Source organism: Puccinia triticina, chromosome 14A (genome assembly GCF_026914185.1).
Source record: "Puccinia triticina chromosome 14A, complete sequence".
Classification (NCBI taxonomy): domain Eukaryota; kingdom Fungi; phylum Basidiomycota; class Pucciniomycetes; order Pucciniales; family Pucciniaceae; genus Puccinia; species Puccinia triticina.
The window spans coordinates 3981405-3997872 of NC_070571.1; the positions used below are offsets into that span (position 1 = coordinate 3981405).

General features: G+C 46.4%; 2 protein-coding genes across 2 annotated transcripts; both read right to left on the reverse strand.

Annotated features, from left to right (window-relative positions):
- PtA15_14A368 (uncharacterized protein) lies at positions 1-245 on the reverse strand (the record flags this gene model as incomplete). Its single annotated transcript, XM_053163076.1, has 2 exons — positions 1-79; positions 166-245. 2 exons carry the CDS (start codon positions 243-245, stop codon positions 1-3), a joined length of 159 nt encoding a protein of 52 aa, XP_053027039.1.
- A 12552-nt stretch (positions 246-12797) lies between these two features.
- On the reverse strand, positions 12798-14165 carry PtA15_14A369 (uncharacterized protein; the record flags this gene model as incomplete). The annotated part of the gene is made up of 5 exons (XM_053163077.1): positions 12798-13001; positions 13158-13245; positions 13320-13719; positions 13816-13984; positions 14118-14165. The coding sequence occupies 5 exons, from the start codon at positions 14163-14165 to the stop codon at positions 12798-12800; spliced, it is 909 nt and encodes a 302-aa protein (XP_053027040.1).
- Positions 14166-16468: the final 2303 nt, after the last annotated feature.

Below are 16468 nucleotides of genomic sequence, written 5' to 3' on the forward strand. Positions count from 1 at the left end.
CTAGGTCTTGCCGGCGAGCAGGGTAGGCACCTTCACCAAGAAAGCGAGAGATATCGACGCCGACGAGGGCTTGCGGACGCTTGATGATAAAGTCATGGTGCGGTCCGACGTCGGCTCGTTATATGAGATCATAACACCTCACTGTTTCGGTGCTCTGAGACGGACGCGCTTTGCGCTGCTGCCTTTAAGTTTTGGGAGCCTGTAGGTCTGAGTTTACCGACGCGTTTCGCGGGACGGGAAGTCATTTTCATGACTGTCAAATATTTATGGCTCTGCCAAGAAAACCCATCCGCTCCCCAAGAAATTTGTTTCGTCTTGATATCTCGTTGTATGTATAACATATTTGTTGTTCATGTTTGGAAGTTGGCCAAATTTACAAATCATTGGCTCGCAGATGAGCTGATCCACGGCATTAAAAGAAGTGAAACAAGCTGAAACAAGCTTCATGATGGATCATTTTCAGGAACGCGGGAATACTTTTAACACGGCAGGTATATGTACAACAAAATCCTGCCTGTACATAGAACAATTTGGGTTCACCCACCATCTCTTCGATTTATGAACTCGATTATTATACTTGAAAAAATCTTGCACGTATGATACACAGCTTGTCCTTCCCATCAAACATCTACAACACATCGACCATTACCCATCCTTGAATCGATTATACATACATTCAGCATGGAACATCACGTCTGTTTTTTACTCATGGCATTCCTATGCTGTCTTGATGTCAACATAATTTCCTGCGGATTGGTAAATAGGAATACCTTCGCAAAGCGGACCCATGAATATATAGATCTGGAGCTCTCTCTGGGTATGAGCGGTAGGAAGCAACCCATGGAGGGCAAGGTGAGATTTTGGGAACAAGTTTAGCTGAAACAAACCAAGCTGATCCAGACCCATCTCTATCATGCATAGTTACCACTGCCCAGTAAAACTGGAATGGAGATCAACAGAGCTGGATGGACACTGCTTACTCTATCTCCACTTGGTCCCGAGCAAGTTTCCGGTCGGAAAAGGGTCGCAAACATTGAAAATGAGGTGACCCATCCTCCAAAGCACTTGTGTGCACCATCAGTTGTCCCTCAGCAAATCATACCTTGGTCGTCGGAGCATCCTGAAAGAAGCAAGCAGACATCGTTGCATCCTCTGAAACTCTTCCCATCCACGAAAATATCAACCAGCATACAGCTTGGCGAAGCTGTCGATCATCAACAGCCATGTGTTGATGGACTCATGGCTAGTCAAAGAAACCCTCAAATGCCACATCTCGGGTTCAATGATTTTGGGCCTGGCATAATGCGTTCAAACAGCGTTCAACCCAGCCGCAGCCTTACTCCTCAGCTCAACAAAGACACTGATATTTTGAAATCTCATTACTCACTGGAGCCATTAGCAGGCAAACATGAAGGTACATCATCTACTGAAAGGCAAGGAACCAAAGACCAAAGTGATAACACCAGCAGCCTGTCTGAACAACTCAGAAGATACTACTCCTGTCAAATACTAGATTGGAATCCGGATAAAATCAACGAGATAGCTGCTTTAGCCACTCATTCCATGGTTTCCCAATTTTTTGAAAAGGCTCACTCTAGAATACAGGAGATGCATGGATCCCACTCAATCCTACTTCCATTCATTTATAAATTGGTGGTCAAAAAACCCACAAAGCACAATTGGAGAATCATTCTGAATGTCTGGAAAACAATCTGGGAAACTGAATCAAGTATGCAAGGTGATTTTCACATACTGAAGAAATACATTTGGCTCACAGACCTTATCACAGAAGCAACCCTTCCTGAAATATATCAAGATACTCCAAAGAACTTCAATGAAATTACTGGAAAACTGTGTCATGGGAATGGCATGTTGAATCCCAAATTGAAAATCATCCGGCGGCTCTCCGATGGAAGAACTGAGATGAGTTTTACTAACTGCCACAGGAAATGGGTGGCAGAATTGATCAGCATGTTTGAAAAAGATTCTTTTGAGCAAGGGACACCTCCAACACAACCTCAACTCCATGAAAAAGCCTTAACAAAATTGAACAAAAAAGCACAACTAATTTCTTCTGCAATGGACCAACTCAACTTCAGAGTCAATTCACTAAAAGAAATTCAATCCCTTCTAACAGTTGCAAAGAAAGTATGCCTAGACCAAAACATCCCATTGAAAATGAAGCTTACACCCAAAGGGTTGTATGTTCTTAGAAATCTTCAAGAAAAGAAATTTGGGCCAGATTCAACTTCTGAATCATTTTCCAGATTACCTGCTCATTTGAAGTTATATTCCATGTATCATCTCCGTAAAAACCTGCATTTAGTTCCGGAAGAAGTAACATTTTTACCAAAATTTATCAATAAATACTTCAATGAATTTTATCCTAGTACAGTGATCAATAGCTCTTTCTTATAAAATCCAATCAAGAAAAATTCACTGCCTCAATGAGTGGTAGTATTTTTGTTCAAGTATGAAACCTTTCTGAAACTTTTTCTTATTATCAGGCCTTTAGCATTTAGGAAGGCATCATTTCACAAATCATCAATCTTCTATTTTCTCATTTGAATATTATTTCATCTTGCCCATTGACTACTTCACCTAGAAAAAAATCTTATTTGTGTGCTTGCTTCCAAATATCACATATGCAACAGTGCAGCAGCTTTGTTGCACGCAACAGGTAGTGTAGAAAAAGTGCAGCAGATTTGGCCCTAGATGCTTTGTCCATGCCAGTAAGGTCCATTGCCATGATCCAATGATCTTCAGCCTTCTGTGCGGCCTTTGAGATTTGGCCCTAGACGCTTTGTCCATGCCAGTAAGGTCCATTGCCATGATCCAATGATCTTCAGCCTTCTGTGTGGCCTTTGCAGCCAATTTCATTGCTTTTTCCATAGAAGCCGCCCATTCCTTGGGAATTTTGACAAGCTCCTCTTGATTTTTGATAAGTATCCAACATGGCATCTTGATTCTTCATCTCGTTTCCTTTTAGCAGATTCTTGAGCTTTGGGGTGTTTTTCAGATCCAATGACAATACGGTTTGCTAGGTTGTCCTCCTCCTCCTCTGGTTGAGTGCTGCCACTTGATGGTACAATTTTGTTGGTCAATGGGGTGCTGCTTGGATTGCTTATCATAGTGCTTTGGGACTTTGGTTCCTTCAACTTTTTTTTCCGAGATCAACCTTGTGCTGAGTGGCCTGCCATTTAGGGTGGTCACATAAGATCCCCCAGCAATGATCAAGATTGAAAGTTGAATCATCTTTGGATTTGTACAGCTCCTTTGCCTCAGAAAGCTGAGAACAAAAGAATTATCAGCTAATTCTAAATATGACTGGCTTGAAATCTGGTGAGCCTACAATATCATTGCAGCTCATTCCGCTTCTCATCCAACGTTCAACTTGCAAATAGCATCCACCAAACTTGTTAAAAATCTGCATGATGTTACCCCAACAACATTTGACTGCATTGACCGGTTGCACCAATAATAGTTTTTGTGTCTTGGAGTGCTCGTTATCCTTGTTGAATTCAAGCACAAAGTCGGAGTATAGCTGGTGAACCTGTTCCCAGAAGGTTCCAGATTTCTGCCCAGTGCCAACAATACTGTCCCGGTTTGTATTCAACCATGCAGCACAGAGTTGCTTATCTTCTTCAATCCCCCATCTTGCAGCCTTCTTCTTTGGAGTAGAGATGGCCATTGGCACCCACTGGCGGGTACCCGCAACTCTTCAGCAGGTCCTTTATTCCCTGGGAAGTGCCAGCCAGCAGGCTTGGGGTGTTCAATTTTGGTAAAAAGTCAAACATTTAGCTTTACAACTGCCATGGTTTCCTTTAGATTGTAGGGGCAGATAGCTACCTGCTAAAGAGTGGCGGGTACCCGCCAGCGGGTGCCAATGGCCATCTCTACTTTGGAGCTTTGTTGGTGTTCTCAGGTATGACCAAATCTGGTGGGGGAGCCGAGGCTGTTGGTGTTGCATTCAAATCAGGCAGGTTTTGAGTTTCTGAAGTGATAGGAGCCGAGGCCATGGGTGTTGTATTGGGATTGGGTTGGTTTCTAGGCAAAGAGGGTCTGGTGGGAGTCATTGATCCTAGGAGTAGTGGATTGACAGGAACTTGTACCCTTTTGGGAGGCATGATGTTGAGGTTGTTGATGTGCAAAGTGTGCTTAAAAAATTGGAACACAACAACAAGTGGACCAAATTGGGGATGTAGCAGCTTGGAAGGTTGGATGCCAAAGCTGCCAAAACTAGCAGCCAAGGGCAACCTTGACCAACACCCGCAGAATTCAGATGCCCTCTCAGCAACTCTGCTGGAGGTCAAAAAAGCCTTGGGGGCCGCCAAAATTGGTCGCAGGTTGTGCAACTGCAGGAGCGTTGGAGATGCTCTTAGGGGGATTTGTGCAAGCCCTATAAAAATAAAATCTTGTGTTTTTGGTTCAAAAGTGGGCCGGGAAACCCTTGAACCAAAAGTCTATGAGTTATAGGTTTGAATAAACTTAAATAAATGTTGTGAATCACCATTTAGGTCATAATGAAAAGGTCTTCTAATTGATATGTTCTGGGGCTGTTATATTTTTTGACTGTGTCTGGTCAGGAGGAAATGGTAGATTTATATCTGTTCCAGTTTCTTTGCCCTTTTTCCCATCCCCAATTTCATTGCAAGGATGCCAGCCTCCTATTCAGGCTTGTACTTGTATCATAATTCCTGTTGAATGACTTGGATTTTTTGTGTTTCCATACATAGTTTGTTATCCATCTAAGACTGAGTTTTCTGAAAGAACATGTGTCTTACTCCATAATTTATGCAAGAGACCTATCTCAGATCTAGGTCCTATTCATAGCTCATAAAATGGACCTTAGCATATAATTGATGAAATTCTCTCTTTGTATGTCTCATAAGAATCTATGGAAATTCCACACTTATTTGTAAATTTCACGTGGCGCTGTGGTGATCCAGATCTGTGGCGCGCAACAAAACTGCCAAAACCTCAACTCACAGCCTAAAATACTTGCATATGATAGAATATTACTAGAGGAATAGATTCTACATACAAACTTAACCCTAGTCACTCACTTCAACTACCCAGCTAGCTCTTTTAGTATAGAGTTAGTTACAATTATAGGTTTAGTGCAGGCCATACCCAGGTGGAAAGTCATATAAATCATAAAAGGCATGCATATACAGAAGAGTATAGTTAGATTTACTAGTTAGGCAGGCCTCCACTATTAGCTACAGATCACCTCACGCAACCTGCGCGTTGGAGACTGCATTGACTAGGCCTCCACTCAACAACTCAACAGATTTGCGCGGACCTTACATTGATGCATGCGGTCAGAAAGCCTCCACTTTGGCAGTGCAACCAACCTATGCAGCCTTTGCCTTAAAAAGTACAAATCACACATTGTCATGCGGAACATCAGTTTAAGTTATGCACCCCTTGCAGAAGGCAGTGCAATCCACAGGGTCACCACCAGCAGAAATGCCTTGAGTGCAGCCCTCACCAGCAAAAATAACTCAGAAAAGAATATATAAGGAGGCCCTCCTCCCACCATTTTTCCAGCATCACCCAGGCAACCCAGCTCAGTGGTCACCAGTCATCATTTTGCCATCATCACGGAAGACACAGTCATCATACATTAACATAGAAATCTCATACCACACTCCATCATCATTTCCCTCTGCTGAAACCATTAAAAACCCAACAAAACATATTCTCACTTGATTATATTCTTTGCCCATCTTGCCATATAGAGGTTGTATACGCATCTTGTACTTGTTAAAACTGATCTAGGTCTGATAGAGACTACTACATACAAGTTCTCTCTGTCATAAAAGTCACGCCACAACAATAAATAAATTTGTTGTCAGAATTCTGTAGTATAATAGAGGGGCAGGTCTTTCAAACCACCCTTAACAGTAGTATTACTTAGCTGGAATATCATATTGTTATTTCCCCCTCAAAGGACTGCCAACCCATCCCAAAGGAGTTCTCACAGCGCAGCCACAATTTGTTGTAGTCTGTTACGTAATATACCATTACGTTACATCCCACACTGTCATGGTAAGTCATACTGTCATGACTTACCATAGGCATGGGACTTTCCCATGTTTCTCGACTTGACAGCACTATGCTATTACATACATATATACATATATATAGTCTATGTTTCTTCACTTGTTGTATTTTACTATTCCATTCTCTCTGTTCATTCCTCTACGAAATACATACACTCAAGTGTCAGACTCTATTAGGTTATGAGCAATTTTTCTCGCGTTTTCTCAGTTACAAAGTTATAAAGAGTCTCAGATCAATTTATTCCCCGAAGAAAGAGTTTAGTGGAAAGTTTATATTAGTATTGAAGTGTGTGCAGTGTTTGCAGGTGTATAGTGATAAATTCTAGTGTGAATATTGTTGTGTTGTGCCCGTTTTTTTAGTCTTAAGTGTATAGTTTTTTTGAATCTCTACCTGATACCCCTGAATATCTTTTTCCAAACTCAATCTACCTTATCCCTCTCTCTGCCATGGCCCCCGTCAACCGTTCCCCCAGCTCTATTGCCACTCGTTCCACCAACGCAGCGGCAGCCGCCTCGAGCAGCAACGCGGCCGGGAAACGAGTTGTACGCAGTCCTCCACCAACCTCTGACGACGAAGTTGATACAGTCATGGCACCACGAGAAGAACCACGCCAACATGTGCCTCAAGTCAACCTTCCAGACAATGATGCCCCTCTACCTCCCGATTTCTCATACGCGTTAGACCCCCGGAATAAGGACCAGATCATCAAACACGCACACCATCTTTTTCCAGAGGCGAAAAAGCTAATTCCGTTGGGTTCCAATTTCCGCACTTGGCTGATGAAAATGGAAGAACTCGCGGATTTTGCTCTTGATTATCGCAACTACTACTTCAAGGATTTTTCCCGTCACCCTGTTGATCACATCGCGCGTGTAATTTTCCGTATCGCTCTTTCCGACGAGATCAAGGAAGACATCAACCACCGCGATTCATGTTACGCCATTATGATCTCCATCCGGCGTCGCTTTACAACGTTCAGTCGTGCAGCCCAAATAAATCGATGGGCAGCTTTGAAGTCCATTCCCTGCGACCAAGGCGTCCCTGCCACTACGGTCGCGGCGACTTATCGACGACGTTTGTTGGATCTCAAAGAATCGGGAGCTTCTCTAACTCAGGATTCTATTTTCGGCATGATGCTTCAAGACTCAATTGCGCAGGGGTTGGCTTTACGACAAGAATTCAATTATCGAGTCGACCAGGAGCTGGCTGCTCGACGGCAAATCCCTTTACTGTTTGTCGAAATGATCGATCTTTTAAATGACTGCCAGGAGAAAGTTTGCGGCCGTGAGGCGGTACATCGAAACTCGGTACAACCTTCCACCTTTGAGGCTGAACCGAACCCTGCCCCGCGTCGGAACAATTCCATTGAAAGTCACCCTGACAACGTCTACACGATGGCCGCCTGCCCTTCGAAATTCAAACAATCGCCCTCTGCGGTCAGGCACTGTTTTCGTTGTGGATCCAGCAGTCATTTGATTAGTAACTGCCCTGTTCCCCCAGAAGCGGCGCCGAAGAACCCGTCAACTAATCATCAAACTCAGAATCTTCTGCAAACCCCTCAGTATCAAGCTTACTATCCAATACTGGCTCCACTGGTCCCGGGGTACAGTTTTCAGCAATTCTATCAACCAATCGTCCATACAGGCAATAACACGGCCAACACTGGTCGCCCCGCCGATAACTACCGGCCGGTTTATCCGCAAGGTTATCATCCTCAACCTGCTGCTCGCGAAGCATCGGCTGATGTTCCCCCAGATGGACCCCAGATGTTTGTTATGCAGCCTGCGCCTCCGATGTTTAACATGCCTCCCGAAATGTCCCCGATGATAGGTATGCAACCCGCCCCGCCCATGTTGTATGCAATGCCTCAAGACACGCCTTCGGCACCCGACATTCAGCCATCTGCTCAGATGTTTGAAATGGATTGCGATATCGTTTCGACTCAACCTTCTTTCGGCTGCTTGTCCTTTTCTGCCGCGTCCCCCGCTCCTTATGCGGATTTGCCTGCTATTTTTGACACCGGTGCTACTCATCACCTGACAGGTGACAGGTTAGCTTTAACCAACTTTACTCCCCTAAGTAAACCCATACCGCTGCGGGTAGCCACTAATGGCCCTCCTCGCTTCATTACAGCAAAAGGGACGCTGACTTTCCCGGGGGTGACTTCAACCCCTACACTGATCAATGATGTGCTGTACTGTTCCAATGCGGCTCACACTCTTGTTTCCCCCGCAGCTTTACGTCTCGCGGGTTTTTCACTATCTTTTCAGGCTGATTCTTTTTTCATCTCACACGGACGCCACTTCTGGACGCGCTCGACTCTCAACCCGGTTTCTAGGAAGTGGGAACTCCCTTCCCCTGCACGCTCGTTTGATCCTCCTCCTGTACATAGTTCATTGTCTCCGTCTGTCATTACTCCTTCCCAAACCAATGTACCCCGCCCTCATTCCGCCTGTGCTAGTGTTGTTGGATCTGTTCATCCGGTTTTGTCTTCGCCACCGACTTCTGCGCCTGTTGTTGTACTATCACATTGTACTGCTCTTCCGTCTGTATCCCCGGTCCAAACATCAAATGTGATAGTAAACAAAGATTACATCCCGTTTGAGTTTTCCGTTCCTGTTGCTACAAACAAGCCTTTTGAAATGCCTCACCTTACTGCAGATGAGTCCCTCCTGCTCCACGTACACCGGCGTTTTGGACACGCTAGCCTCCGAACAATACAGCGTATGATGACTCTCGGTGTAGCTTTGGGGCTACTCAAAACTCTTCCCCGTGGGGAAATCCAATGCCCCTCCTGTATGATCTCCAAAAGCGTTAACCAGAACACTCTCACCTCTGATCGCCGTGATTTTCAACCTATGGACGCATGGAATGTCGACCTGGTTGGACCCTTTGAGCTCGCTGCTCTTGGAGGTGGATTATATGTCTTGACGATCCGAGATATCGATTCCGGGTACGCTGAGGCGAAGGTTTTGGTCAAGAAAAGTGAAGCCTGTACTGTTCTTCAAGATACTATCTTACGTTTGGAACGTCGTACTGGTCAATGTCTGAAAATACTGCGTTCCAACAACGGCGGCGAATTCAATAGCAAGGTACTTGGCGAATTCCTAGCCAAAAAAGGCATTACCACCGAACGGTCTGTCGCCTACCATCACTACCAGAATGGTACTATAGAACGTTTCAATCGTACACTGCAAGACATGGGCCGCACAATTCTTTTAGATAGTACTCTTCCAAAAGAATTCTGGGGTCTGGCGTTTGTCTGGGCTTGTTACACTCTCAACCGGATCCCCAACGCGGCAAGTGGTGATGTGACTCCTTTCAAGAGGATTTTTGGTGTTAAACCAAATGTCGACCGTCTCCGGCCGTTTGGTTCCCTAGCTTTTGTGCACGTGCCCGCAGAGAAACGTTGTAAACTGGACAAACGTGCTTTGAAAGGCTATGCTGTGTTTTACCTCCCGGACTCCAAAGGTTGGGGATTTTGGATTCCGGATCTTGGCTCTTACTGCCATTCAGCTATCGCAACCTTTCCTGATTTTCCCAGCTCCATCTTGTCTTCACCCTCCTTTTCATTCGCCGATTCTCTTGTCTTACAACTTGGGAGTTTTGAAGACAAGGTTCTAGTGCAATCACAGGATGAAATGGTTGATATTATCTGCAACACAATCCCGCAAATTCTTGACGCCTTGGTACCTACTACTTACAAACAGGCAACCAAAGATGTTGATAGCGTAAAATGGTTGCAAGCAATAAATGAGGAACTTTTGAATCTCAACCGTCTAGGAGTATGGTCTGTAAAACCGGTTCCCAAGGGTACAAAGATTCTTTGCGCTAAGTGAGTCTTCGCCAGGAAACTGTCTGCCCTCGGGGTAGTTATACATTTCAAAGCCCGTTATGTGGCAAAGGGTTTCGCACAGATTGAAGGCGAACATTTTCACGGCACGTTTGCCCCCACCGCTACGTTCGTATCGATGCGACTGGTCTTGTCCATTGCAGCCATGAATGACTGGCCAGTCCACACTTTTGATTTTGTCGCTGCCTACCTTAACTCACCTATCAATGAGGAGGTGTGGGTGGCGCCCCCGGAAGGCCTCAATGTTGCTGCTGGCCATGCCTGTCTATTACATGAAGCCCTGTATGGTACTCGCCAGGCAGCTTGTTGCTGGTGGCAGCATTTATCAGCCACACTCAGACGGCTCGGTTACAAGAGCTCGCAATTCGACAGCAGTGTCTATGTTCTCCGCAGGCGTAACGGTCCATCAGTGATTTGGATACACGTTGACGATGGAATCTTCACGGGTTCGTCTACTCAGATCCTACGGGAACTGGAGTCCGCGTTATCGGACAGCCTGGAAATTAAGTGGTCCTCGTCTCTGTCAGATATCGTTGGGCTTAAGGTGACACGGGACCAGCGTGGTTTTAACCTTGGACAACCGAAACTGGTCTCCAAACTTCTCTCATTGCATTGGGACGGTGCCAGCCACGCCAAAACGCCTCTTCCGATTGGTAATTTACCGCTTTCATGCAGCGCGGACAACGGTTTAGAAGCGTCCAAATATCTCTCCATTCTTGGTTTTCTCAGTTATCTCTCAGCGGGATCCCGGCCTGATATTACTTTTGGCGTTAATTTCCTGTCACGTTTTTCAAAAAGCCCCGGAACTGAACACTGGAAATGCCTGCATCACCTTGTCAGTTATGTTGCCGCAACAAGGGATCAGCAGTTGATGCTGAAACCGAATGCAGCCAAACCTCGACTAGTCTGTTTCGCGGATGCTAATTGGGGTGGCGAGTTCTCTCGTTCCAACTACGGGATATTAATCTTATTTCATGGCAGCCCCATCCATTGGGTAGCACGACGTCTTGCTACGATTGCGTCGTCCACGGCACACGCCGAATACATGGCACTGGGACATGGGACCAAACAGCTACTATGGATTCGGCATCTTATCACCGATATGACCGGCTCGGAGACAACCGGCCACTTGTTCTGCGATAATCAGGCTGCGGTTAAGATTTGCTCCGATGAGGCGTCTAACAAGCGGACCCGGCACACTGATAGGGAGTTTTACATTACAAACCAAGCTCTATTTCAAAAACAGGTATCTCTGAGTTGGGTTGATACAAAGAATCAATTCGCTGACATTTTTACGAAGAACTTGCCAGTTCTCTCGCACCAGTATCAGGTCCGAGTGGTTCTTGGAGCGGTCTTGTCGAGTGGGGGGGTGTTGTAGTCTGTTACGTAATATACCATTACGTTACATCCCACACTGTCATGACTTACCATAGGCATGGGACTTTCCCATGTTTCTCGACTTGACAGCACTATGCTATTACATACATATATACATATATATAGTCTATGTTTCTTCACTTGTTGTATTTTACTATTCCATTCTCTCTGTTCATTCCTCTACGAAATACATACACTCAAGTGTCAGACTCTATTACAATTTCCCTAGTTGCCTGTTACGCTACACAAAAGCGGTGCTTGTTGTAGCGTAGGGCAGCTCTTGCACCGTTGACATATGGTTCTATGCACTTTATCTCTTTCTTCTGCTGGCTTATATAAACTTCAAAGTGGATACTGTTGTAAATGCAAAGGCATGTATTATCTTATTTTGCAGCATGTGCAACAACATAAATACACACGTGGCTTGAAGGTCCGACGTTTTGGACTCTGAAACAGCAACTCCACAGTGACTGTGCACATACTGCCGCAGCTATCAGGAACAAATGACTTCTGGAATAATGTGGTGGTACAACAGCAGTGATGTATGTTGGACTGTCCTGCAGGTCAACTGATACAAACTGAGCAACATTTAGCACCCAAGTCATCAATTCCACCTGGCCCCCTTCCCCGGGCCCCACCTGACACCAAATCGGTCATGCCAGTGTGTGAGGATGAGAACACAAAAGAGCAAGTAGTTTGAGACAGGAAAGAACACGGATCACTAATCTGTTGAAAAGCGAGAGATTTGAAAGAAATCACACAACTAAGATTTTATTTCTTGTTAGTTTAGCTGTATTTACAATGCAGTTCTTCTGAGTTTATCTTTTTACCTAAGAGCGGATCCAAGTCCGTAACAGAAAAGATAAGAGAACAGAAGAGAAGTTGGAAGGATCTGAATCGGATCTGGAAGATCTGATATCTCTATCAGTATCTGGTCTCACAACAAAGCTGTGAGGCTGAAGGGCTTACATTGGAGGCTATTGAGTCAAATACCTCAATCCTCGTTGATGCGCTCGGACAGGCGGGATACTATGCTAATGTCTACGTTCACGTTGCATTAGCTTTCCGCTTATCTAATGGGGGCTCTGCAGACAGACGACTCACCTCCTGACAGTGCCGGGGTGATTCTTCCTCTGAGGCTGGGACCGAGTTGGCCTTGGCGTTCCTGAGAGTCGTTGGTACTGCGGACTCAAAGTCTCTGTCAGTCCGCCGTCTTCTACTACGCTGGGGATCAGTTCGCATGACTCACCTTAACGGTTGCTTGCTCTGCTGGATCTTGGGGGGCTCTGCGTCGTTTGTTGACGTGGCTGAGGGGAGCAGAGATGTTAGCCGAAGCTTATTCATCCGCCTGGTCATGGGACTTATGCATATGCATAGTCTGAGGAAACGATCACTGACCTTTATTCCTGTTTGGGTTAGGTTTGCCACTAGGCCCTCTTTGCCTTTTCGGCGCGGGCGCGGCACTCAAATCTTCACAAGATTGTGGAAGGGTGCGATTCTAACAAGCGTTTGATTTGTGTGAAACGTGGGAAACATGGTGACTGTTTCTTGCCGGTTTCGACGGCTCCTCGATCAGCAGTCGCGGGAGTCGCGCCAGACGAGGATCTGAGGGCGCCGATTCGGCGGAGATCGGATGGGTGACGGCAGACTTAGCATGGTTGGCGGGTTCAGATGTTGAAGCCAGCGGACGAGCGATAGGTCTCTTTGAGATAGTAGTTGGGTTGGTGGGACTTGATTTGGCCTTGTTCTTGCTGGTGGTGTTGGTGGAGTTGGTGGTGATGATGATGATGATGACGGCTGTTGTTGTTGTTGTAGGGGGGTTCCGTTGGATGTTCGGGGGAATCGTCGTCATGCTAACTGCAACATTCGACGAGAGACAGTCGGCGTTGAGCTTGTAGACCAGGTGGCAATTCAAGGGCAGCTGCAAGACTGTTTGGAGTGCCAATCTGAAGACAATGGCGGCAAGTGTTGGTGGGATGGGGGATGGGACAGAGGCAGATCGTGTAGAGGAGGACTGAACTTGACGTGTTTGACCATCTTGCCGTCGCCGCCGACGTCGAGAGCGCCCGTTCTATGCCAGACGGCCAGGATGTCATCGCCTCTTCTGATACTGAGCACGGCCCCACAGATCTCCTTGTGTTCGCGGGTGGGGGATTGTTTGTCGTTGGAGAGGCTGTCCGGGTTGGCGATGAGCTTCTCGAGCCCGCCGCCGACGAGGCTGAAGATCAGCGTTTCCCAGAGCCCCCGGTTCGCCAGCCGCTTCTTTAGCTGGATCGTCCACTTCCCCCATCCTCCGTTCAGTGGGTCCTCCCATGCAGGCTTGATTGGGTCCACAAAGATGTGCAGGTCCGAGATCGGAAGGTGGTTCGACCGTCGACGCCAGCTATCATATACAAATTCAATGAACAAAACGTCTCCACCTGTGTAAACAAAGTAAAGCGAACAACTCAACTTGCGCGATCATCCGGAACTACATATGCCTCACAAGAATAGAAACTGAGCGACAGTAAACGTACAGCATCGCAGGACGTCCCATCGCTTTCCCGTACTCTTCTTCTGAGATTTTTCGGGAAGGGTGACGGTGCAAGAGCCAGAAGACCCGCTTGGATCTGAGCCAGCGATGTTGGCCGAGTGAGCTGTCGGGAGTGGGAGGGGTCGGATCGGACGCGTGCTCCTACTGCTCCTCTATCCCATTCGTATCTGAGTCATCTTTGAGCGCGTCTTGAGAACGGACTGTTGGTCGCCGGCGTGTTGGCTCGAACCGCAGAGGCGTAGTTAAGTTCGGTGTTGGCTGCATGTATCAGCCTCTCGAATTGACCGATCCGGGGTAAAACCCTACCCCACCGCAGTCGCCATCTGCGCTCATCTGAGTCTGCTTCACAACGTCTGCCTCCACCTCTATATAGTCCAGCCAGGGCTGATAAAGCTGGGAGCTGGATCCCCGCGGGCCCAGGCGGGCTTTCAGATGTTGCGCCCCAAAATTTCTACATGGGGAAATCTATGTAACTTTTTGGGCCATAATGGGAGGCTGCCCATTTTGATTATGCAGCCCGCTAGAGCCCGCCACAGAGCCAGATCTGGAGCCTGGAATACAGATTTTTGCATTAAACTATGTAGTCTCAGACAGTCTTGACCCTGTCGGGAGCTATAAGTCAAAGGGAAGTCTTCCAAGGACTTCCCATCATTCTGGGAACTCCTTCCAGGCCTAGATCTGAGTCAAATTTCGCAGGGAAATTTAGGCTTTGGGAATCTGGGAGCCTCCCAGATTGCTCCCAGATTGCGACGGGAAGGAGGAACTTCCTGTCAATTGGGAACTCAGATTTTTCCAGATTTCGCAGGGAAATCTGGGCTCGATCGTCCCAAATCCTTGATTTCCCTGGAAAAACTGGGAAAATCTGGGTTTCCAGAGGCAAGTCCTCCAGTCCTCCATTGATTTCTAGAGTCTGGGGGACTCGCAGATTTTACCGGAACTTCCTCCTCTTCTAGTCTTCTAGTACATAGTACATACATACACACTTCACACGCGTATGAGGCGAGTTTGGCTCAGTGGAGTGGACACGTGCAAGATGATGAAACAGAGGAAAGCCTCTGAGTTGGAAGAAGACTCAGGAGGAACTGGGGAGGAACGCGGGCTTCTTATGGCAGCGCGGCTACAGACCCAGAAACCTAAGCTGTTCCGACAAGAGGGGGACGTGTCTCCTGTTGCTCCATGCATCCACGATAACCGATGGGTTTACCTCACGCTTTCTTTGCCTCCCGTTCAATGCACGCCATGTTTTTGAAGCGCCACCAACTACCCTGTCTTGTTTTGTGCTGCTTTCAAGCGGCTCACTACATAGCCCGGCCTTCCCTGTCATTTCATGAAGCAGATCAAGAAGGTGTTTTCATCCGTTTTCTCTCCTCCTACATGATATATGTGAAATACGCAAATTACATGATTCACTGACAGGACGAAAACGGCTCCCTTCTCAGCTATACTGCTAGGTGATGTTGGCAGTCGACACCCTTCGAGTTCCGCAACAGTTTGGTCAGACGTACCGGAGAGTTCAAATGCCCAGCCAGCCGCGCTTCCAGTCGCCCAAAACCGTCAGTTACATGTCTCACCGCGTGGCAATCTAAGCTTAGAGGCAAAAGAAACTGAGTTTTTATGATCGTATTAATCTCCATCAGAGATAGGGGTCGCGGTCCCTACGACATGGGAATCAAGTATGAGCTTTCATTGCATCACTATCTTTGCATCAGTTCCATGATTTTGAAAACTGACAACAATAGCACTTGGATAAATCTCAGGGCCAGGAGCAGCGGATGAAGAATTTGTAATTTTCCGTAACCATCTCTCAATGTTTGCGAGGCACATTGAACGGGAATTTCTCAACTGCAAACCCATTCCGCACGAGGTTGGATTGGGGACAAGAATGCGACGCGATAAAAATAACACGTTGAAGGAATACCTTCAAGAACTAAGAGATATTTGGAATCTAATCGAACTTTGTAGGAAAGACCGTTTATTCAAGCCCACTGATAAGGGGTGTGAGGTTGAACCTCACCTGCCGACACAAGAAACTCCATGGATGCAATCGTTGGTCAACAGAATTTTTGAAGCAATGAGGTTTGTATAAATTCTAATCAGCTTGATGTGACAATTGATTGTGAAAAATTGAGATTTCCATTTGATTGTCACCTTCTTCCAGATTGAATGAGTTTTATGAACCCACAGGGACGAGCTCCACGGCGCCATTCAGCAAACTAAAAACTGAAGAGAATATACCGGAGAACACCAACAAGGAAACCACGAATGAGAAAACCTTGGAAGCCACAATGCAGAAAAGCCTGGACGTCGGACTGTATGATTTTCTCCTAGGGACCGGTCCTGAGCCAGGAAAACTGTCGGGGGACGTTCTGGATACCATCATAGATATGGCCAAATGGGAATGGCTCAAAAAATTAAATGATCTGTTGCACAGAATCCAGACGCTTCAAGTAGTGCGCAACTGGATTCGAATTCCTAGCAGTATGCATCCAAAAGATTGGGAATTCCTTTCGCTCCAGCAATTGGTATTCAGAGCGGTCGAAATTCTTCACAAGAGCAAAATTATACCTCCAAATTATCTAGAGATTTTCTTACAGCAGAACAATACACGTAAATTAGCTAGAATAATCACTGATATC